Here is a 23,700-nt window from a genome sequence, read left to right as displayed (position 1 = left end):
CCATCCTGAGGCTCCCCTGGTGGAGCTTGAGGCCGTTCCCTCTCGTCCTGTCCCCTGGCCCTTGGGAGAAGAGCCCAGCTCCCTCCTCTCCACAACCTCCTCTCAGGGAGTTGCAGAGAGCAACGAGCTCTCCCCTCAGCCTCCTCTTCTCCAGGATGAACCATCCCAGGTCCCTCAGACGTGTCCTCCAGCCCCTTCCCCAGCTCCGTTCCCTTCTCTGGCCTCGCTCCAGAGCCTCCACATCCTCCTTGTGGGGAGGGGCCCAGCACTGACCCCAGGACTCGAGGTTGGGTCTCCCCAGAGGGAGAAGAACCTCCCTGGCCCTGCTGGCCACGCCGGGGCTGCTCCAAGCCCAGATGCCCTTGGCCTCCTTGGCCCCCTGGGCCCCTGGTCAACGAACCCCCCCAGGTCCTTCTCCTCCAGGCCCTTTCCAGCTCCTTTTCTCCTGGTCTGGAGCTGCTCGGGGTTGTTGTGCCCCAAGTGCAGGACCCGTCGTCGAGCCCTGATCTTACTCCAGGTTTCTTGCTCGAAGGCCGAGCAGCCATCCAAAGGCGGCTCCTGATGCCAAGCCCAGTCCACTGACTTCAGCCCAGTCCATCCCAGTCCAACCCAGTCCATCGACGTCAACCCAGTCCATCCCAGTCCGTCCCAGTCCCCCCTGCCTGCCAGCACCTAATTAATGCAAACCAGTAAAACCTTTATTATAAAACCAATGGAGGGGGCGGGGCCAGGAGGGGCGGGGCCGGAAGGGGCGGGGCCTGGAACAGCTACTTCCTGTTGGCGTGGGCCGTGCCCACCATGCACGAGTTCACCTGGGGGAGAGGGGGGACCCCGAAATGAACCAGGGGGACCCCAAAACTGCCCCCCCCGACCCCAAAAAGCCCCTTCAGCCCCCCCCAAAACTGCCCCCCGACCCCAAAAAGCCCCTTCAGCCCCCCCAAAACTGCCCCCGACCCCAAAAAGCCCCTTCAGCCCCCCCAAAACTGCCCCCCCGACCCCAAAAAGCCCCTTCAGCCCCCCCAAAACTGCCCCCCGACCCCAAAAAGCCCCTTCAGCCCCCCCAAAACTGCCCCCGACCCCAAAAAGCCCCTTCAGCCCCCCCAAAACTGCCCCCCGACTCCAAAAAGCCCCTTCAGATCCCCCAAAACTACCCCCGACCCCAAAAAGCCTCTTCAGCCCCCCCCAAACTGCTCCCCCGACCACAAAAAGCCCCTTCAGCCCCCCCAAAACTGCCCCCCGACCCCAAAAAGCCCCTTCAGCCCCCCCAAAACTGCCCCCCCGACCCCAAAAAGCCCCTTCAGCCCCCCCCAAACTGCTCCCCCGACCCCAAAAAGCCCCTTCAGCCCCCGCAAAACTGCCCCCCGACCCCAAAAAGCCCCTTCAGGCCCCCCAAAACTGCCCCCCCGACCCCAAAAAGCCCCTTCAGATCCCCCAAAACTGCCCCCCGACCCCAAAAAGCCCCTTCAGCCCCCCCAAAACTGCTCCCCGACCCCAAAAAGCCCCTTCAGCCCCCCCAAAACTGCCCCCCGACCCCAAAAAGCCCCTTCAGCCCCCGCAAAACTGCCCCCCGACCCCAAAAAGCCCCTTCAGCCCCCCAAAACTGACCCCCGACCCCAAAAAGCCCCTTCAGCCCCCCAAAAACTGCCCCCCCGACCCCAAAAAGCCCCTTCAGGCCCCCCAAAACTGCCCCCCGACCCCAAAAAGCCCCTTCAGCCCCCGCAAAACTGCCCCCCCGACCCCAAAAAGCCCCTTCACCCCCCCAACACTGTCCCCCCGACCCCAAAAAGCCCCTTCAGCCCCCCCAAAACTGCCCCCCGACCCCAAAAAGCCCCTTCAGGCCCCCCAAAACTGCCCCCCGACCCCAAAAAGCCCCTTCAGGCCCTCCAAATCTGCCCCCCGACCCTAAAAAGCCCCTTCAGGCCCCCCAAAACTGCCCCCCCGACCCCAAAAAGCCCCTTCAGGCCCCCCAAAACTGCCCCCCGACCCCAAAACGCCCCTTTAGGCCCCCCAAAACTGCCCCCTGACCCCAAAAAGCCCCTTCAGCCCCCCCAAAACTGCCCCCCGACCCCAAAAAGCCCCTTCAGATGCCCCCAACTGCCCCTTGACCCCAAAAAGCCCCTTCAGGCCCCCCAAAACTTCCCCCCCCGACCCCAAAAAGCCCCTTCAGGCCCCCCCAAACTGCTCCCCGACCCCAAAAAGCCCCTTCAGCCCCCCCAAAACTGCCCCCCGACCCCAAAAAGCCCCTTCAGCCCCCCCAAACCTGGCTGGCGAATCGCAGGGAATTGAGGGACTCGGCGAAGTTTTCCTCCAGGGGGGAGATATTCACGAACATCAACCTGGGGGGTTAAAAAAAAGGGGGGTCGGGGGGGACCCTAAAACTCCCCAGCCCCCAAAATACCTCATGGCCCCCCCCAAATAACCCCAACCCCCCAGAACAGCCCCCCCCCCTCCTCCCAGGATCCAAAATAATCCATAATTGCCCCCCCCAAACCACCCCAGGCCCCCCAAATGCCCCCTCAGCCCCCCCAAACAGCCCCCCTAAAACCTCAGACCTCGCTAAGCCCCCCCTAAAACACCCCCTAGGACTCTAAAGCACCCCCAGACCCCCCCAAAATGCCCCATAACCCCCTTCAATCACCCCCAGCCACCCCAAATCACCCCCCCAGCCTCCTCAAACAGCCCCCCCAAAACCTCAGACCTCGCTAAGCCCCCCCTAAAACACCCCCTAGGACTCTAATGCACCCCCAGACCCCCAACCCCCCCAACCAACCACCCCCAGACCCCCCAAATCACCCCCCAGGACTCCAAATCACCCCGAGACCCCCCCAAAACCCCCCTCAGCCACCCCCAGCCCCCCCAAATCACCCCCCAGCCTCCTCAAACAGCCCCCCCCAAACCTCAGACCTCGCGAAGCCCCCCCTAAAACACCCCCTAGGACTCTAAAGCACCCCCAGACCCCCCCAAAATGCCCCACAGCCCCCCCAATCACCCCCCAGCCTCCCCAAACAGCCCCCCCAAACCTCAGACCTCACTAAGCCCCCCCCTAAAACACCCACTAGGACTCTAAAGCCCCCCCCCAGACCCCCCCAAAATGCCCCATAACCCCCTTCAATCACCCCCAGCCCCCCCAAATCACACTCCAGCCCCCCCAAATACCCCACAGCCCCCCCAAAATCCCTCCCCCCCCAGCCCCTCACATCTTGGCGGAGCCCCCCAAGTAGTTCTGCAGCAGGTAGGTCAGCTTGCTGTTGCGGTAGGGGATGTGGGGCTCCTGTGGGGACCCCAAAGTTAGAGGAGGGGGGTTAAGCACCCCAAAAAACCCCAGGGACCCCCCCAAAAAACCCCAGGGACCCCCCCCAAAAAGACTTCCTACCTTGTTGGTGAGGTCGGTGATAACGAGGGCGCAGAGGCTAGTGTTGATGGGGACCCCAAGTTCCTCCCTGACCCCCAGGGCACCCCAAAACCTCTAGGGGATCCCCAAAACCTCCCAGGGGGACCCCAAAACTCCTTAAGTACCCCCAGCTTCCCTCCTGAGCCCCCCTAAAACCTCCCAGGAGCCCTAAAACCTCCTACCTTGTTGGTGATGGTGAACGTGCAGAAGCTGGTGTTGATGGGGACCCCAAGTCCCTCCCTGACCCCCGGGGCACCCCAAAACCTCTGGAGGACCCCAAAACCTCCCAGGGGGACCCCAAAACCCCTTAAGCCACCCCCAAACCACCCTGAGTCCCCCTAAAACCTACCAGGAGCCCCAAAACTCCCTAACTTGTGGGTGAGGTTGGTGATGGCGAAGGTGCAGAAGCTGGTGTTGCTGGGGACCCCAAGTCCCTCCCTGACCCCCAGGGGGACCCCAAAAGCTCTGGAGGACCCCAAACCCCCCCGGGGGGACCCCCAAAACCCCCTACCTTGTTGGCGAGGGCGGTGATGACGCGGGCGAGGGCGGAGAGGCTGGTGTTGATGGCCTGAGTCTCGCGGAGCCGCTCGCCCCGCGCCAGCGACTTCTCCAGCCGCTCGCTGCCTGCCAGGTCCACCAGGCTCAGCACCGCTGGGGAAGGGGGGGAACCCCGAAATTGAGGAGGGGGACCCCGAAATCGGGGTCCACAGACCCCCAAATAACCCTCAGTCGCCCTAAATCCTCCTTGACACCCCCAAAACCAGCCCAGAGACCCCCAAATCACCCCCTAGACCCACCAAAATCAGCCCCAGGGACCCCCAAATCCCCCTTGACACCCCCAAAACCAGCCCAGAGACCCCCAAATCCCCCTTGACACCCCCAAAACCAGCCCCAGAGACCCCCAAATAACCCTCAGATGCCCTAAATCCTCCCTGATCCCCCCAAAACCAGCCCAGAGACCCCCAAATCCCCCTTGACACCCCAAAAACCAGCCCAGAGACCCCCAAATCACCCCCTAGACCCAATAAAACCAGCCCAGAGACCCCCAAACCAGCCCCAGAGACCCCCAAATCCTCCCTGATCCCCCCAAAACCAGCCCAGAGACCCCCAAATCCTCCCTGATCCCCCCCAAACCAGCCCAGAGACCCCCAAATCCTCTCTGATCCCCCCCCAACCAGCCCAGAGACCCCCAAATCCTCTCTGATCCCCCCCCAACCAGCCCAGAGACCCCCAAATCACCCCTGATCCCCCTAAAACCAGCCCAGAGACCCCCAAATCCTCCCTGATCCCCCCAAAACCAGCCCAGAGACCCCCAAATCCCCCTTGACACCCCCAAAACCAGCCCCAGAGACCCCCAAATAACCCTCAGATGCCCTAAATCCTCCCTGATCCCCCCAAAACCAGCCCAGAGACCCCCAAATCCCCCTTGACACCCCAAAAACCAGCCCAGAGACCCCCAAATCACCCCCTAGACCCAATAAAACCAGCCCAGAGACCCCCAAACCAGCCCCAGAGACCCCCAAATCCTCCCTGATCCCCCCAAAACCAGCCCAGAGACCCCCAAATCCTCCCTGATCCCCCCCAAACCAGCCCAGAGACCCCCAAATCCTCTCTGATCCCCCCCAACCAGCCCAGAGACCCCCAAATCCTCTCTGATCCCCCCCCAACCAGCCCAGAGACCCCCAAATCACCCCTGATCCCCCTAAAACCAGCCCAGAGACCCCCAAATCCTCCCTGATCCCCCCAAAACCAGCCCAGAGACCCCCAAATCCCCCTTGACACCCCCAAAACCAGCCCCAGAGACCCCCAAATAACCCCCAGATGCCCTAAATCCTCTCTGATCCCCCTAAAACCAGCCCAGAGACCCCCAAATCCTCCCTGATCCCCCCCAAATCCTCCCTGACACCCCCAAAACCAGCCCAGAGACCCCCAAATCACCCCCTAGACCCACCAAAACCAGCCCAGAGACCCACAAATCCCCCCTGATCCCCCCAAAACCAGCCCAGAGACCCCCAAATCCTCCCTGATCCCCCCCCAAGCAGCCCAGAGACCCCCAAATCCCCCTTGACACCCCCAAAATCAGCCCAGAGACCCCCAAATCCTCTCTGATCTCCCCCCAAACCAGCCCAGAGACCCCCAAATCCTCCCTGATCCCCCCCAAACCAGCCCAGAGACCCCCAAATCACCCCCTGATCCCCCCCAAACCAGCCCAGAGACCCCCAAATCCCGCCTGATCCCCCCAAAACCAGCCCAGAGACCCCCAAATCACCCCCTGATCCCCCCAAAACCAGCCCAGAGCCCCCTAAATAAGCCCCTAGTTCCCCCCAAACCAGCTCAGAGACCCCTAAATCCCCCTTGACACCCCCAAAACCAGCCCAGCGTCCCCCCTGACACCCCCAAATCACCCCCAGACCCTGCAAATCCAGTCAGGGAGACCCCCTAGTCCCCCAAGATCCCCCCTGTCACCCCCAAAACCAGCCCAGACCCCCCAAAGTCCCCCCTGACACCCCCAAATCCCCTCCAGACCCCCAAAAATCCCCCTCAGACCCCCCAAAATCCCTCAACATCCCCAAAACCAGTCACAGAGACCCCCAAATCACCCCTTAGTCCCCCCCAACCCCCTCCCGGCACCCCCATATCACCCCCTAGCTCCCCCAAACTCCTTTGAGACCCCCAAAACCAGCCATCGGGACCCCCAAATCCCCCCCAGATCCTCTAAATCCTCCCTGATCCCCCCCAAACCAGTCACAGAAACCCCCAAATCACCCCTTAGTACCCCAAAACCAGGCCAGACCCCTCAAAGTCCTCCCTGACACCCCCAGACCCTGCAAATCGAGTCATGGAGACCCCCAAATCACCTCCTAGTCTCCCCAACCCCCTGACCCCCCAAAACCAGCTCTAAGATCCCCAGATCCCCCTGCGACACCCCAAAACCAGCTCCAGAGACCCCCCAAATCCCCGTGATGCCCCCAAACCCAACCTTCTTCTCTCCCTAAGTCCCCCGTGACACCCCAAAACCAGCCATAAGGACCCTCAAATCCCCCCTGTCACCCCCAAAACCAGCCCAGACCCCCCCAAAGTCCCCCCGACACCCCCAAATCACCTCCAGACCCCCCAAAATCCCCCTCAAACCCCCCCAAACCAGTCACAGAGCCCCCCGAATCACCCCCTAATCCCCCCAAAGCCCTTTGAAAGCCCCAAACACCCCCAAATAACCCCCTAGCTCCCCCCCTCCATAGCTCTCTGACACCCCCAAATTTTCGGGGTCCCTCACAGGAGCAGCGGAGGTGCCGGGCGGCGTTGACGCCGCGGATGCGGAGCTGGAAGACGCTGTGGCTGCGCGACGAGCGGTCGTTCAGCGCCGTCCGCGCCACCGAGCGGTTGGTGGCCGCCGTCTGCAGCAACCCCAAAACCTGGGGGGGGGACACAGGGACCCCCCGAGTCACCCCGAAGCCACCCAGGGGCGATTCGGGGTGAGGAGGGGGCCGCGTTTGGAGGTACCGGGGGGATTCGGGGGCTCAGGGAGCGGATTTGGGGGGCTTGAAGGTCTCTGGCGCGGGTTTTGGGGTGTCATGGGGGATTTGGAGGGGGACGGGGTTGGGTTTAGGGGTCTCCGGGGTCACTGGGGCTGGTTTTGGGGTGTCATGGGGGGACTTAGGGAGAGAAGGAGGTTGGGTTTGGGGGGATCAGGGGGATTTCGGGGGTCTGGGGGGTCTCTGGAGCTGGTTTTGGGGTGTCGCAGGGGGATCTGGGGATCGTAGAGCTGGTTTTGGGGTGTCATGGGGGATTTGGAGGGGGAGGGGGCTGGGTTTAGGGGTCTCTGGGGTGATTTGGGGGTATCGGGGGTCGCTGGGGCTGGTTTTGGGGCGTCATGGGGGGACGTAGGGAGAGAAGAAGGTTGGGTTTGGGGGTATCGGGGGGATTTGGGGGGTCTCTGGAGCTGGTTTTGGGGTGTCATGGGGGATTTGGAAGGGGAGGGGGTTGGGTTTGGGGGTCTCTGGGGTGATTTGGGGGTATCGGGGGTCGCTGGGGCTGGTTTTGGGGCGTCATGGGGGGACGTAGGGAGAGAAGAAGGTTGGGTTTGGGGGGATCAGGGGGATTTGGGGGGACTGGGGGGTCTCTGGAGCTGGTTTTGGGGTGTCATGGGGGATCTGGGGATCTTAGAGCTGGTTTTGGGGCATCATGGGGGGACGTAGGGAGAGAAGAATGTTGGGTTTGGGGGTATCGGGGTGATTTGGGGGGACTGGGGGGTCCCTGGAACTGGTTTTGGGGTGTCATGGGGGATTTGGAGGGGGAGGGGGCTGGGTTTAGGGGTCTCTGGGGTGATTTGGGGGTATCGGGGGTCGCTGGGGCTGGTTTGGGGCGTCATGGGGGGATGTAGGGAGAGAAGAAGGTTGGGTTTGGGGGTATCAGGGGGATTTGGGGGGACTGGGGGTTCCCTGGGGCTGGTTTTGGGGGTGCAGGGGGGCCGCAGGGGCCTTTTTTGGGGTGCAGGGGCCATTTCAGGGCTGAAAAGGGGAGCAGAGGGGCCTTTTGGGGGCTGGAAGAGCCATTTTAGGGGGGATGAGGGGCCACAGGGGCCTTTTTGGGGCTGGAGGAGCCTTTTTAGGGGGGATGAGGGGCCACAGGGGCCTTTTTGGGGCTGGAAGAGCCATTTTAGGGGGGATGAGGGGCCACAGGGGCCTTTTTGGGGCTGGAAGAGCCTTTTTAGGGAGGATGAGGGGCCACAGGGGCCTTTTTGGGGCTGGAAGAGCCATTTTAGGGGGGAAAAGAGGAGCAGGAGCCTTTCTAAGGGGACGCAGCGGGTCCAGAGGTGGTTTTTGGGGTGCAGAGGGTGCTCTCACCTCCTCCTCGGAGGCGACGGGGACGCAGCGCAGGTTGGGGACGTGAAGCTCCTCGCTGGCGGCGCTGACCCTGCGGATCTCGAGCTCGGCGCCGCGCTCGGGCCTCGCGCCCAGCAGATCCCGCACGGCTTCGTTGTAGATCTCCAAGAAGCTGGCACTGAAATCATACTGTGCACCGGCCCCGGCCTCGTGAGCCCCAAAATCCACTAATTTCACCCCAAAAATGGGTTTAATGATGTTTTTGAACTCCCTTCCCAGCTTTTTTCTACCAGCATCAGCCTCAAAACCCCCAATTTCACCCCCAAAATGGATTTAATTATTTTTTGAACTCCCTTCCCAGCTTTTCTTCACCAGCATCAGCCTCAAAACCCTCAATTTCACCCCAAAAATGGGTTTAATTATTTTTTCAACTCCCTTTCCAGCTTTTCTCCACCAGCATCAGCCTCAAAACCCTCAATTTCACCCCAAAAATGGATTTAATTATTTTTTTAACTCCCTTCCCAGCTTTTCTCCACCAGCATCAGCCTCAAAACGCTCAATTTCACCCCAAAAATGGGTTTAATGATGTTTTTGAACTCCCTTCCCAGCTTTTTTCTACCAGCATCAGCCTCAAAACCCCCAATTTCACCCCCAAAATGGGTTTAATGATGTTTTTGAACTCCCTTCCCAGCTTTTCTCCACCAGCATCAGCCTCAAAACCCCCAATTTCACCCCAAAAATGGATTTAATTATGTTTTTGAACTCCCTTCCCAGCTTTTCTCCACCAGCATCAGCCTCAAAACCCCCAATTTCACCCCAAAAATGGGTTTAATGATGTTTTTGAACTCCCTTCCCAGCTTTTCTCCACCAGCATCAGCCTCAAAACCCCCAATTTCACCCCAAAAATGGGTTTAATGATGTTTTTGAACTCCCTTCCCAGCTTTTCTCCACCAGCATCAGCCTCAAAACCCCCAATTTCACCCCAAAAATGGGTTTAATTATTTTTTTAACTCCCTTCGCAGCTTTTTTCTACCAGCATCAGCCTCAAAACCCTCAATTTCACCCCAAAAATGGGTTTAATGATGTTTTTTAACTCCCTTCCCAGCTTTTCTCCACCAGCATCAGCCTCAAAACCCCCAATTTCACCCCAAAAATGGGTTTAATGATGTTTTTGAACTCCCTTCCCAGCTTTTTTCTACCAGCATCAACGCCAAAACCCCCAATTTCACCCCAGAACCGCGAGTAACGATGTTTTTTCGCTCACTTTGCAGCCTTTTTCCGCAGGCATCAGCCTCAAACCCCCCAAAACTGGAATTATAGGATGGGAAGAGTATGAAAAACCACGATTCACCACCAATATCAGCCCCCAAATCCCCATTTTTGCCCTAAAACTGGGATTACAGGCTGAGAAAGGAGTGAAAACCCACCATTTTCTACCAGCATCACCCCCAAACCCTCCGATTTCACCCCAAAAGTGGGATTAAGGGTGGTTTTCGCTCACCTCCCAGCCCTTCTCGGCCAGGTCCCGGGCCCCCCGGAAGATGCGGCGCACGGCCCGGGGGATCACGCCCCACGTTTCGGGGTCCTGCGTGTCCGGCCCCTCCATGGTGTAGGTTTTCCCGCTGCCCGTTTGTCCATAGGCGAAAATGCAGACGTGGTACCCGTCCAGCGCCGACTGCGGGGTTCAGGGGGGGTCAGGGAGCTGGTTTGGGGGTTCTAGGGGGGGTCTGAGGGGTCAGGGAGCTGGTTTGGGGGTTCTAGGAAGGATTTGGAGGGTCTGGGGGCTGGTTTGGGGGTTCTTGGGGGATCAGGGAGCTGGTTTGGGGGTTCTTGAAGAGTCAAGGAACTGGTTTCAGGGGGTCAGGGAGCTGGTTTGGGGGTGCTAGGGGGGATTTGGGGGTTCAGAGAGCTGGTTTGGGGGTTCTAGGAGGAGCTTGGGGGGTCAGGGAGCTGGTTTGGGGGTTCTTGGGGGGATTTGGGGGGGTCAGGGAGCTGGTTTGGGGGTTCTTGGGGGGATTTGGAGGGTCATGGAGCTGGTTTGGGGGTTCTAGGGGGAGGTTGATGGGTCAGGGAGCTGGTTTGGGGGTTCTGGGGGGGATTTGGGGGGTCAGGGAGCTGGTTTGGGGGTTCTTGGGGGGATTTGGAGGGTCATGGAGCTGGTTTGGGGGTTCTAGGGGGGGCTGAGGGATCAGGGTGCTGGTTTGGGGGTACTTGAAGGGTCACAGAACTGGATTCAGGGGGTCAGGGAGCTGATTTGGGGGTTCCAGGGGGGATTTGGAGGGTCTGGGAACTGGTTTGGGGGTTCTAGGGGGGATTTGGAGGGTCTGGAAGCTGGTTTGGGGGTTCTAGGGGGGCTGAGGGATCAGGGAGCAGGTTTGGGGGTTCTGGGGTATCAGGGAGCTGGTTTGGGGGTTCTTGAAGGGTCATTGAACTTGTTTCAGGGGGTCACGGAGCTGGTTTGGGGGTTCTTGGGGGATCAGGGAGCTGGTTTGGGGGTTCTTGAAGGGTCACGGACCTGGTTTCAGGGGGTCAGGGAGCTGGTTTGGGTGTTCTAGGGGGGATTTGGAGGGTCAGGGAGCTGGTTTGGGGGTTCTTGCGGGGGTAGGGGGATCACGGAGCAGGTTTGCAGGTTCTTGGGGGGTCATGGAACTGGTTTCAGGGGGTCACAGAGCTGGTTTGGGGGTTCTCGGGGGGATTTGGGGGTTCAGAGAGCTGGTTTGGGGGTTCTAGGTGGGGCTTGGGGGGTCAGGGAGCTGGTTTGGGGGTTCTTGAAGGGTCACGGAACTGGTTTCAGGGGGTCAGGGAGCTGGTTTGGGGGTTCTTGGGGGGATTTGGGGGTTTAGAGGGCTGGTTTGGGGGTTCTAGGGGGGGTTGATGGGTCAAGAAGCTGGTTTGGGGGTTCTCGGGGGGATTTGGGGGGGTCAGGGAGCTGGTTTGGGGGTTCTTGGGGGGATTTGGAGGGTCATGGAGCTGGTTTGGGGGTTCTTGGGGGGATTTGGAGGGTCAGGGAGCGGGTTTGGGGGTTCTTGGGGGGATTTGAGGGGTCAGGGAGCTGGTTTGGGGGTTCTTGAGTGGATTTGGGGGGTCAGGGAGCTGGTTTGGGGGTTCTAGGGGGTGTTGATGGGTCAGGGAGCTGGTTTGGTGGTTCTTGGGGGGATTTGGAGGGTCTGGGAGCTGGTTTGGGGGTTCTTGAAGGGTCAAGGAACTGGTTTCAGGGGGTCACGGAGCTGGTTTGGGGGTGCTAGGGGGGATTTGGGGGTTCAGAGAGCTGGTTTGGGGGTTCTAGGAGGAGCTTGGGGGGTCAGGGAGCTGGTTTGGGGGTTCTTGGGGGGATTTGGGGAGCCAGGGAGGTGATTTGGGTGTTCTTGGGGGGTTAGGGAGCTGGCTTGGGGGTTCTTGGGGGGATCTGGGGGACCAGAGAGCTGGTTTGGGGGTTCTTGGGGGGATTTGGGGGATCAGGGAGCTGTTTTGGGGGTTCTTAGTGGGGTTGGGGGGGTCAATAAGCTGATTTGGGGGGTTAGGGAGCTGGTTTGGGGGGGTCTGAGAGAGGGATCTGGCGTTTGAGGGGGAGATTTTGGGGCTCTCAAGGGGATTTGGTTGGTCGGGGAACCGGTTTTGGGGTTCACAGAGGGATTTGAGAGGCCAGGGAGCTGATTTTAGGGCTCTCAGAAGGGATTTGGGGGTTCAGGGGGCTGGTTATGGGGTTCAGGGGGGATTTGGGGGGTGAAGGAGCTGGTTTGGGGGGGTGAAGGAGCTGGTTTGCGTGGGTCTCAGAGAGAGATTTGGGGGTTCAGGCCCACTATGGGTTTAGGGGTGCTGGGGGGCTGGATTTGGGGGTGTCAGGGTGGGGTTTTTGGGGTACGGGGCCCCCCCTACCTGCACGAGGAGCGCGATCTCCTCGAACACCTCCCGCTGGGACGCGCTCGGCGCGAAGACGCGGTCGAAGCTGAAGTCGTAGCGGACGTCGCCGCGGCGCTCGCGGCCGATGTGGGACTTTGGGGGAGAGCGAGAGGGGTTTGGGGAGCCCCATCTTCACGAGGAACCCCCCCAAATTAAACGGGGGGGACCCCAAAACCTGCCTTTCTCACCTCATCCGGGCGGGAGAGCACGAGCGCCGTGCGATCCTCGGGAGGGAAGTGGAGGTGGTGCAGCTCCTTCTGCCTCTCGGCTTCCTCCGGCAGCACCGGGCGCACGCGGCAGAAAACGCGGATGTTGCCCTGCGGAAACGGGAATTTGGGGGTTCAGGGAGTGATTTGGGGTGTCAGGGAACTGGGTTCGGGGTTTTTGCGGGGATTTCGGGGATCAGGGGGTGATTTTGGGGCTCTCAGAGGGGATTTGGGGACTCTCAGAGGGGATTTTGGAGTTTGCCGGGGAATTTGGGGGTTCAGGGAAATGGTTTTGGGGTTCTCAAAGGGAATTTGGGGTTTCGGGAAGCTGGTTTTGAGGTTACCAGGGCAAGTCTGGGGCTCAGAGGGTGATTTCAGGGCTCTCAGCAGGGGTTTTGGGGCTCAGGGGGTGATTTCAGGGCTCTCAGAGGGGATTTGGGGGCTCAGGGGGTGATTTCGGGGCTCTCAGCAGGGATTTGGGGGCTCAGGGGGTGATTTTGGGGCTCTCAGCGAGGATTTGGGGGCTCAGGGGGTGATTTCGGGGCTCTCAGCAGGGATTTGGGGGCTCAGCGGGTGATTTTGGGGCGCTCAGCGGGGATTTGGGGGCTCAGGGGGTGATTTGGGGGCTCTCGGAGGGGATTTAGGGGCTCAGTGGACTGGTTTTGGAGTTTGCCGGGGAATTCGGGGGTTCAGGGAAATGGTTTTGGGGTTCTCAAAGGGAATTTGGGGTTTCAGGAAGCTGGTTTTGGGGTTACCAGGGCAAGTCTTGGGCTCAGAGGGTGATTTCAGGGCTCTCAGCGAGAATTTGGGGGCTCAGGGGGTGATTTCGGGGCTCTCAGAGGGGATTTGGGGGCTTGGGGGACTGGTTTTGGGGTTCTTGAGGTTCAGGGAGCTGGTTTGGGGGTTCTCAGAGGGTATTTGAGGGCTCAGGGAGCTGGTTTTGGGGTTCTCAAGAAGGATTTGGAGACTCAGGGGACTGGTTTTGGGGTTCTTGAGGTTCAGGGAGCTGGTTTGGGGGTTCTCAGAGGGGATTTGAGGGCTCAGGGAGCTGGTTTTGGGGTTCTCAAGAAGGATTTGGAGACTCAGGGGACTGGTTTTGGGGTTCTTGAGGTTCAGGGAGCTGGTTTGGGGGTTCTCAGAGGGGATTTGAGGGCTCAGGGAGGTGGTTTTTGGGTTCTCAAGGGGGATTTGGGGGTTCGGGGGTGGAAGGAGTCGGGGGGGGGTCGTTTTGCCCCCCAAAAGTTGCCGCTGGGGTCCCACCTTGAGCTCCTGGATGAGGTTGTGGAGGCCGCGCCGCTCCATCTCCAGCCCGTGGAGCTGCTCCTCCTGCTGTGCCAGGCGCTGCTCCCGCTGCGACGCCTGCTCCTCCAGCTCCGCGACGCGGGCGCGTTCCTGAGCCAGGAGCCGCTCCGAGAGCCCCAGCCGCGTCTGAGCAGAAACGGGAGCCAGTGGGAACGGGGAGCGGGGAAAGGGGGACGGTCGGGGGGCTCCAAAGGGATCGGAACAGGCTGGATCCGTGGGCTGAGACCAACGGGATGAGGTTCAACCAGGCACTTGGGGCACAACAACCCCGAGCAGCTCCAGACCAGGAGAAAAGGAGCTGGAAAGGTCCCTGGAGGAGAAGGACCTGGAGGGGTTGGTTGACCAGGAGCCAGCAGGGGCCCAGGGGGCCAAGGAGGCCAAGGGCATCTTGGCTTGGAGCAGCCCCGGCGTGGCCAGCAGGGCCAGGGAGGTTCTTCTCCCTCTGGGGAGACCCAACCTCGAGTCCTGGGGGCAGTGCTGGGCCCCTCCCCACAAGGAGGATGTGGAGGGGCTGGAGCGAGGCCAGAGAAGGGAACGGAGCTGGGGAAGGGGCTGGAGGACACGTCTGAGGGACCTGGGATGGTTCATCCTGGAGAAGAGGAGGCTGAGGGGAGACCTCGTTGCTCTCTCCAACTCCCTGAGAGGAGGTTGTGGAGAGGAGGGAGCTGGGCTCTTCTCCCAAGGGCCAGGGGACAGGACGAGAGGGAACGGCCTCAAGCTCCACCAGGGGAGCCTCAGGATGGACAGCAGGATGGAATTCTTCATGGAAAGGGTCGTTGGGAGCTGGAAGAGGGAGGGGGTCGAGTCCCCTTCCCTGAGGGGTTTAAGGGCCGGGAGGACGAGGCGCTGAGGGACACGGGTCAGTGATCGATGGGGATGGTTGGACTCCATGATCCTGGGGGTCTCCGCCAACCTGGTGACTCTGTGAGTGTGTGAAAGGGGAAAGGGGGAGGGGAAAAGGGCGGGAAAGGGGGAGGGGAAAAGGGCGGGAAAGGGGGAGGGGAAAAGGGCGGGAAAGGGGGAGGGGAAAAGGGCGGGAAAGGGGGAGGGGAAAAGGGCGGGAAAGGGGGAGGGGAAAAGGGCGGGAAAGGGGGAGGGGAAAAGGGCGGGAAAGGGGGAGGGGAAAAGGGCGGGAAAGGGGGAGGGGAAAAGGGCGGGAAAGGGGGAGGGGAAAAGGGCGGGAAAGGGGGAGGGGAAAAGGGCGGGAAAGGGGGAGGGGAAAAGGGCGGAAGATGAGGGGAAACCGGGCGGAAGATGAGGGGAAACCGGGCGGAAGATGAGGGGAAACCGGGAGGAAAATGAGGGGAAACCGGGAGGAAAATGAGGGGAAAAGGGCGGAAGATGAGGGGAAACCGGGCGGAAGATGAGGGGAAACCGGGAGGAAAATGAGGGGAAACCGGGAGGAAAATGAGGGGAAACCGGGAGGAAAATGAGGGGAAACCGGGGGGAAAAGGGGAGGGGAAACCGGGGGGAAAAGGGGAGGGGAAACGGGGGGGAAAAGGGGAGGGGAAACGGGGGGGAAAAGGGGAGGGGAAACGGGGGGGAAAAGGGGAGGGGAAACGGGGGGGAAAAGAGGGGGTGGAACGGGGAGGAAAAGAGGGGGTGGAACGGGGAGGAAAAGAGGGGGTGGAACGGGGGGGAAAATAGGTGGGGAAACCGGGGGGGAAATAGGTGGGGAAACCGGGGGGGAAATAGGTGGGGAAACCGGGGGGGAAATAGGTGGGGAAACCGGGGGGGAAATAGGTGGGGAAACCGGGGGGGAAAATGAGGGGGGGGAAACCGGGAGGAAAATGAGGGGGGGGGGGAAACCGGGAGGAAAATGAGGGGGGGGGGGGAAACCGGGAGGAAAAGGGGAGGGGGAACCGGGAGGAAAAGGGGAGGGGGAACCGGGAGGAAAAGGGGAGGGGGAACCGGGAGGAAAAGGGGAGGGGGAACCGGGAGGAAAAGGGGGGGGAAACCGGGAGGAAAAGGGGGGGGAAACCGGGAGGAAAATGAGGGGGGGAAACCGGGAGGAAAATGAGGGGGGGAAACCGGGAGGAAAATGAGGGGGGGAAACCGGGAGGAAAATGAGGGGGGGAAACCGGGAGAAAAATGAGGGGGGGAAACCGGGAGGAAAATGAGGGGGGGAAACCGGGAGGAAAACTGGGAGGAAAATGAGGGGGAACCAGGAGGAAAAGGGGGAGGGGAAGCTGGGAGGAAAATGAGGGGAAACCGGGAGGAAAATGAGGGGGGGAATCTGGGAGGAAAAGAGGGGGAGGGGAAACCGGGAGGAAAAGGGGGAGGGAAGCCGGGAGGAAAACTGGGAGGAAAATGAGGGGGAACCAGGAGGAAAAGGGGGAGGGGAAGCCAGGAGGAAAACTGGGAGGAAAATGAGGGGGAACCAGGAGGAAAAGGGGGAGGGGAAGCCAGGAGGAAAACTGGGAGGAAAATGAGGGGGAACCAGGAGGAAAAGGGGGAGGGAACCGGGAGGAAAATGAGCGGGAACTGGGAGGAAAAGGGGAGGGGAAACCGGGAGGAAAAGGGGAGGGGAAACCGGGAGGAAAACTGGGAGGAAAATGAGGGGGAACCGGGAGGAAAAGGGGGAGGGGAAACCGGGAGGAAAACTAGGAGGAAAATGAGGGGGAACCAGGAGGAAAAGGGGGAGGGGAAGCTGGGAGGAAAATGAGGGGAAACTGGGAGGAAAATGAAGGGGAAGCAGGAGGAAACGGGGGGCGGGGCCGCACCTGGGTGTCGCGCAGGCGGGCGCCCAGCTCCTGGGCCTCGCCCTGCGCCTGCGCCAGCGCCTGCCCTCGCCGCTCCAGCTCGTCGGCCAGCCGGCGCTTCTCGGCCGCCAGCTCCTCGGCTTCGCGCTGCCACCGCTCGGCCCCCTCCCGGCACCCCAGCAGCTCCGCGTCCACCGCCCTGCAAACACCCCCAGGGGGCTTCAAAAGGAGGTTTGGGGGCGAGGATTTCCTCCTCGGGGGGAGCCCCCACGCCTGGAGGCATCTCGAGGGCGTTGAGATGCGGGGCTGAGGTAGGGCAAGGACCTTCGAAGGGTTTTCCAAGCAAAACGTTCTATGAGTCAAAGAAATATATGGAGGTGTGGAAGTGTGTCCAGAGAGAAATGGAGCTTGGAGGACCCGAGGAGGGCCTGGAGGACCCGAGGAGGGCCTGGAGGACCCGAGGAGGGCCTGGAGGACCCGAGGAGGGCCTGGAGGACCCGAGAAAGGGCCTGGAGGACCCGAGAAAGGGCCTGGAGGACCCGAGAAAGGGCCTGGAGGACCCGAGAAAGGGCCTGGAGGACCCGAGAAAGGGCCTGGAGGACCCAAGAAAGGGCCTGGAGGACCCAAGAAAGGGCCTGGAGGACCCAAGAAAGGTCCAGTTTGGGGTTGAAGAGCTTTTCCAACCCAACCAATTCCATGATTCTAAGTAAATATAAGAGGTTACAGGAAGGGTCTGGAGAACCTGAGAAGGGGCTGAGGGACCTGGTTTGGGGTTGGCATTGATGGGGTTGGCCTCTAAGACCTCGAAGAGCTTTTCCAACCCAACCGATTCCATGATTCCAAGACGCTGAGATGCTGGGAAGGGCCTGGAGAACCTGGGAAGGGGCTGAGGAACCTGGTTTGGGGTTGGCTTTGATGGGGTTGGCCTCAATGACCTCGAAGAGCTTTTCCAACCCAACCAATTCCATGATTCTGTGATGAATCTGTGAGTGTGTGAAAGGGGAAAGGGGGAGGGGAAAAGGGCGGGAAAGGGGATTCCATGATGCTGAGATGGTGGGAAGGGGTTGAGGGACCTGGTTTGGGGTTGGCTTTGATGGGTCTGGCCTCTATGACCTCAAAGAGCTTTTCCAACCCAACCAATTCCATGATTTCAAGGTGCTGAGATGCTGGGAAGGGCCTAGAGAACCTGGTTTGGGGTTGGCTTTGATAGGGTTGGCCTCAATGACCTTGAAGAGCTTTTCCAACCCAAGAATTCCATGATTCCAAGATGCTGAGATGGTGGGAAGGGGTTGAGGGACCTGGTTTGGGGTTGGCATTGATGGGGTTGGCCTCAATGACCTTGAAGAGCTTTTCCAACCCAACCAATTCCATGATTCCAAGTAAATCTTGGAGGTGCCAGGAAGGGTCTGGAGGACCCGGGAAGGGGCTGAGGGACCTGGTTTGGGGTTTGCATTGATGGGGTTGGCCTCAATGACCCCAAAGAGCTTTTCCAACCCAACCAATTCCATGATTCCAAGACAATGAGATGCTGGGAAGGGGTTGAGGGACCTGGTTTGGGGGTGGCATTGATGGGGTTGGCCTCAATGACCTCAAAGAGCTTTTCCAACCCAACCAATTCCATGATTTCAAGGTGCTGAGATGCTGGGAAGGGGTTGAGGAACCTGGTTTGGGGTTGGCATTGATGGGGTTGGCCTCAATGACCTTGAAGAGCTTTTCCAACCCAAGAATTCCATGATTTCAAGATGCTGAGATGCTGGGAAGGGCCTGGAGAAGCCGGGAAGGGCCTCGAGAAGCCGGGAAGGGGCTGTGGGGCCTGGTCTCCACGGTCCTTTCCCCCGGCGGCTCACCCCAGGCGGTGGCGGAGGTCGCTCTCGAGGCGCCGTCGCTCCTGGAGCTCCTGCTGGGTGGCGTCCAGGTCGTGGCGGAGAACCTGGAGCTCCTTCTCCAGCTGGCGGCTCCTGTCGCGGCAGCCGCTCAGCGCCGCCTGCAGGTCGCTCACCTGGCCCCGCAGGTCCCAGGGGGCACGTTTGGGGCGGGGGGGGGCGGCCGCTGCCGCGGGGGGGGCACCTGGGGGGGACACGGGGGGTCAGGGACGTCGAAGGGGGGGTGGGGGACACCAAAGAGGGGCTTGGGGACACCAAAGAGGGGGCTGGGAGGGGTTGGGGACACCAAAGAGGGGGCTGGGGACACCAAAGAGGGGCTGGGGGGGGCTTGGGGACACCAAAGAGGGGTTGGGGACACCAAAGAGGGGGCTGGGAGGGGTTGGGGACACCAAAGAGGGGCTGGGGGGGGCTGGGGGACACCAAAGAGGGGCTTAGGGGGGGCTGGGGGACACCAAAGAGGGGCTTAGGGGGGGCTGGGGGACACCAAAGAGGGGTTGGGGACACCAAAGAGGGGGCTGGGAGGGGCTGGGGGACACCAAAGAGGGGCTTAGGGGGGGCTTGGGGACACCAAACAGGGGCTGGGGGGGCTGGGGGGACACCAAAGAGGGGCTTGGGGGGGGCTTGAGGACACCAAAGAGGGGCTTAGGGACACCAAAGAGGGGCTTGGGGGGGGCTTGGGGACACCAAAGAGGGGCTGGGGGGGGGCTTGGGGACAAGGGGATGGGGACAAGGGGGGGGTCAGGGCCATGGGGGGGGCTTGGGGACAAGGGGACGGGGACATGGGGGGGGGGTCAGGGCCATGAGGGGGGGCTTGGGGACAAGGGGACGGGGACATGGGGGGGGTCAGGGCCATGGGGGGGGCTTGGGGACAAGGGGACGGGGACATGGGGGGGATCAGGGCCATGGGGGGGGCTTGGGGACAAGGGGACGGGGACATGGGGGGGTCAGAGCCATGGGGGGGGCTTGGGGACAAGGGGACGGGGACATGGGGGGGGTCAGGGACAAGGGGGGGGCTTGGGGACACCACAGGGAGGGGCTTGGGGACAAGGGGGGGACATTGCCCCCCCCCTCACCTGCTCGAGGGGCAGTTGCCACCGACGCCGCCTTCTGGGGTCCTGGGGGGGGGCGGGCAGGGTGAGCAGCGACCCACCCCCCCCTCGGGGGCTACCAGGACCCCCAGCCCAGTAGCCCCCTCAACACCCAGTAGTCCCATTACCCCCCCCCCAAACCAGTAGCCCCCTCCCCGCTAGCCCAGTAGCCCCATTCCCCCAGTCTGGTAGCCCAGGAGCCACACCTGGTAGCCCAATCCCCCCAGTCTTGTAGCCCAGGAGCCACATGCAGTAGCCCCATCCCCCCAGTCTGGTAGCCCCACAGCTCTGTCCAGTAGCCCCGTTGCCACATCTGGTAGCCCCGTCCCCCAGTCTGGTAGCCCAGGAGCCACATCTGGTAGCCACAGGACCCCAGTCTGGTAGCCCCACAGCTCTGTCCAGTAGCCCCGTCACCACATCTGGTAGCCCCGTCCCCCAGTCTTGTAGCCCAGGAGCCACATCTGGTAGCCCCGTCCCCCCCAGCCTGCTAGCCCAGCAGCCACATGCAGTAGCCCCATCCCCCCAGTCTGGTAGCCCCACAGCTCTGTCCAGTAGCCCCGTTGCCACATCTGGTAGCCCCGTCCCCCAGTTTGGTAGCCCCGTCCCCCAGCCTGGTAGCCCAGGAGCCACATCTGGTAGCCACGGGACCCCAGTCTGGTAGCCCCACAGCTCTGTCCAGTAGCCCCATCGCCACATCTGGTAGCCCCGTCCCCCCAGTCTTGTAGCCCAGGAGCCACATCTGGTAGCCCCATCCCCCCAGTCTTGTAGCCCAGTAGCCACATGCAGTAGCCCCATCCCCCCAGTCTGGTAGCCCCACAGCTCTGTCCAGTAGCCCCGTTGCCACATCTGGTAGCCCCATCCCCCAGTCTTGTAGCCCAGGAGCCACATCTGGTAGCCCTGTCCCCCAGTCTTGTAGCCCAGGAGCCACACCTGGTAGCCACGGGACCCCAGTCTGGTAGCCCCACAGCTCTGTCCAGTAGCCCCATCGCCACATCTGGTAGCCCCGTCCCCCAGTTTGGTAGCCGAGGAGCCACATCTGGTAGCCCAAGAGCCACACCTGGTAGCCACGGGACCCCAGTCTGGTAGCCCCACAGCCCTGTCCAGTAGCCCTGTCGCCACATCTGTAGCCCCGTCCCCCCCAGTCTGCTAGCCCAGCAGCCACATCTGGTAGCCCCGTCCCCCCCAGCCTGCTAGCCCAGCAGCCACATGCAGTAGCCCCATCCCCCCAGCCTGGTAGCCCCACAGCTGTGTCCGGTAGCCCAGTAGCCCCGCACCTGCCCTGCCGGCCGCTGTCACGCTGAGCGCCTTGAGCGGAGCCCGACGAGCCGGGCCGGGCCGGGGCCGCTTCTGCGGGAGGAACCGGAGTCAAACTGGATTCGAATCGGGGGTGAAACTGGATTCGATCCGGAGTCGAATCAAGGGTCAAACCAGATTCGATCCAGAGTCAAACTGGAGCAGAGCGGGAGTTGAACTGGATTCGATCCAGAGTCAAAACCGGATTCGATCTGGAGTCGAATTGGGGGTCAAACCAGATTTGATCCAGAGTCAAACGGGAGCAGAGCGGGAGTTAAACCAGATTTGATCCAGAGTCAAAACCGGATTCGATCCGGAGTCGAATCAGGGGTCAAACCAGATTCGATCCGGAATCAAACCGGAGCAGAGCAGGAGTTAAACCGGATTCGATCTGGAGTCAAAACCAGATTCGATCCAGAGTCGAATCGGGGGTCAAACCAGATTCAATCCAGAGTCAAACCGGAGCAGAGCAGGAGTTGAACCGGATTCGATCCAGAGTCAAATCGAGGGTCAAACCAGATTTGATCCGGAGTCAAACTGGAGCAGAGCGGGAGTTAAACTGGATTCGATCTGGAGTCAAAACCAGATTGGATCCAGAGTCGAATCGGGGGTCAAACCAGATTCGATCCGGAGTCAAACCAGAGCAGAGCACGAGTTAAACTGGATTCGAACCAGAGTCAAAACCGGATTCGATCCAGAGTCAAAACTGGATTCGATCCAGAGTCGATCCAGAGTCAAACCGGAGCAGAGCGGGAGTTAAACCGGATTCGACCCGGAGCCAAACCGGAGTGTGTGTGGTGGGGGGAGACGTGGAAACATGGAACCGGAGCCGAACCAGAGTCGAGACTGAGTTGAACTGGAGTCGAACCGGGGCGGGGGGCAGGGGGGAACCGGAGCCCGAACCGGGGACGGGGGGCAGGGGGGAACCGGAGCCCAACCGGAGTCGAGACTGAGTTGAACCGGAGCCGAACCGGGGCGGGGGCGGAACCGGAGCCCAACCAGGGCGGGGAAGGGATCGAACTGGAGTCGAACCGGGACGGGGAGGGGGAACCGGAGCCCAACCGGGGCGGAACCGGAGCCGAACCGGGGACGGGGGGGCAGGGGATCGAACCGGAGCCCAACCGAGAAGGGCGAGGGGGAGGGGGGAACCGGAGCTCGACCGGGGAGGGCTGGGAGGAAAGAGGAACCGGAGCCCGACCCGGGGGGGCGGGGGGGGGAGGGGGGAACCGGGGCCCAACCGGAGGGGCGAGAGGGCGGGGGGAACCGGAGCCCGCCCGGAGCCGAACCGGGACGGGGCTGCGGGAGGAACCGGGGTCCCCGGTCTCCCCTCACCTGCTCGGGCGCCGCCTCGTCGTCGTCCTGCGTGGCCGCGGGGCGCTTGGCCCGGGCCGCTCGCACCGGGAGGCGAGAGAGAGCGGGGCCCGGAGCCGCCGCCATGGCCGCCGCGTCGGTTCGAACTGAGCCCGCGGCCAATGGGCGCGCGAGCCCCGGCCCTGGCCCCGCCCCCTCGGGGGGGCCCCTCGGCCAATCGGAGCCCGCGGCCCAAGCGCCGCAGCCAATCGGAGGCCGGGGAGCTCGGGCGGGCTTGGTCACGTGACGCCGCTCAACGGTCGCTGGGGGGGCGTGGCCCGGCGCGGCGACGCGGCAAGGGGAGGGGGAAAAGGGGCGTGGCCAGGGATGGAGGAGCGAGTGAGGGCTCGGAGGGGGCGTGGCTTGGGGAGGGGGCGTGGCCTGGCGGCGAGGGGGCGTGGCTTGAGCCGCAGAGCACCAGGGAGGGCTCGGACTGGGGGGCGGGGGGGGCCCCTAGTTTAAAATGGAGTGGGCGTGGCTTTCGCTGGAGGGGCGTGGTTTAGTCGGGGGCGTGGCTTCGTCTGAGGGGCGTGGCTTATGAATAGAGAACGTTGGGTATTGGGAGGGGGCGTGGCTTAGGCGGGAGGGGGCGTGGCTTATGGGTAGGTGTTGTGGACTATGGGGTGTGATTTAGGCGGGGGCGTGGCTTAGGCTTAGGGGCGTGGCCTATGGATGGGGCGTGGCTTATGGATAGGGAGTGGCGCCTATGGGGAAGGGGCGTGGCTTAGGTGGAAAGGGGCGTGGCTTATGGATGGGGCGCGGCTTTATGGGGGCGTGGCTTGTGGTAGGGGCGTGGCTGAAGCGGAGGGGGTGGCTTAGACGACAGAGGCGTGGCCTATGGAAGGGGGCCTGGCTTAGGTGACAGGGGCGTGGTTTGTGGGTAGGAGCGCGGCCTATGTTGAGGGGCGTGGCTTAGGCTGAGGGACGATGCCTATGGGGAGGGGGCGTGGCTTTTGCGACAGTGGGCGTGGCCTATGGGAGGGGCGTGGCTTGTGAGAGGGGCGTGGCTTATGGGAGGGGCGTGGCTTAGGTGGGAGTGGCGTGGCTTATGGGTAGGGGCGTGGCTTATGGTTAGGTGCATGGCTTAGGTCGGGGGCGTGGCCTATGGGTAGGGGCGTGGCTTAGGCGGGAGGGGGCGTGGCTTATGGCAGGAGGGGCGTGGCTTAGACGTCAGCGCGTGGCTTTATGGGGAGGGGCGTGGCCTATTGGGAGTGGGCGTGGCTTATGGACAGGGACGTGGCCTATGGCGATAGGGCGTGGCTTAGCCGACAGGGGGCGTTGCCTATGGGGAGAGACGTGGCTTAGGAGACGGGGGCGTGGGTTATGGGTAGGGAGCGTGGCCTATGGGAGGGGGCGTGGCTTAGGCGGGAGGGGGCGTGGCTTATGGATAGGGAGCGTGACCTTTGTGGGGGCGTGGCTTATGGCTAGGGAGCGCGGCCTATGGGGGCGTGGCTTAGGTGGAGGGGGCGTGGCTTTAGACGAGGTGTAGTTTATGGGAGGGGCGTGGCTTAAGTCGGAGGGGGCGTGGCCTATGGGGAGGGAGCGTGGCCTATGGGGGCGTGGCTTCGGCGGAGGGGGCGTGGCTTAGGTGGAGGGGCGTGGCTTATGCGTAGGGACGTGGCCTGTGGGGAGGGGGCGTGGCCTATGGGGAGGGGGCGTGGCCTATGATGGGGGCGTGGCTTGCGCCAAGGGGGCGTGGCTTATTCCTCAAGGGCAGCCCCAGGGCTGCGCCGGGGGGGGGACAGGGGGGAGGGGGGACAGG

General features: G+C 62.0%; 1 protein-coding gene across 1 annotated transcript; it reads right to left on the bottom strand.

The window, feature by feature from the left end:
* Positions 1-676: 676 nt before the first annotated feature.
* KIFC1 (kinesin family member C1) lies at positions 677-22,025 on the bottom strand. Its single transcript, XM_069881932.1, has 15 exons — positions 21,921-22,025; positions 20,570-20,642; positions 19,281-19,322; positions 18,172-18,391; positions 16,346-16,523; positions 13,581-13,748; positions 12,303-12,431; positions 12,091-12,207; positions 9,716-9,889; positions 8,236-8,403; positions 6,666-6,804; positions 3,903-4,042; positions 3,198-3,271; positions 2,261-2,336; positions 677-812 (listed from the first exon to the last, which is right to left on the bottom strand). Exons 1-15 carry the CDS (start codon positions 22,023-22,025, stop codon positions 768-770), a joined length of 1,848 nt encoding a protein of 615 aa, XP_069738033.1. The 3' UTR covers positions 677-767.
* Positions 22,026-23,700: the final 1,675 nt, after the last annotated feature.

This window comes from Phaenicophaeus curvirostris, unplaced genomic scaffold, assembly GCF_032191515.1.
Source record: "Phaenicophaeus curvirostris isolate KB17595 unplaced genomic scaffold, BPBGC_Pcur_1.0 scaffold_73, whole genome shotgun sequence".
Lineage (NCBI taxonomy): Eukaryota > Metazoa > Chordata > Aves > Cuculiformes > Cuculidae > Phaenicophaeus > Phaenicophaeus curvirostris.
Note: the sequence above shows the minus strand (reverse complement) of the source record. Positions and strands in the feature narration are given on the sequence as shown.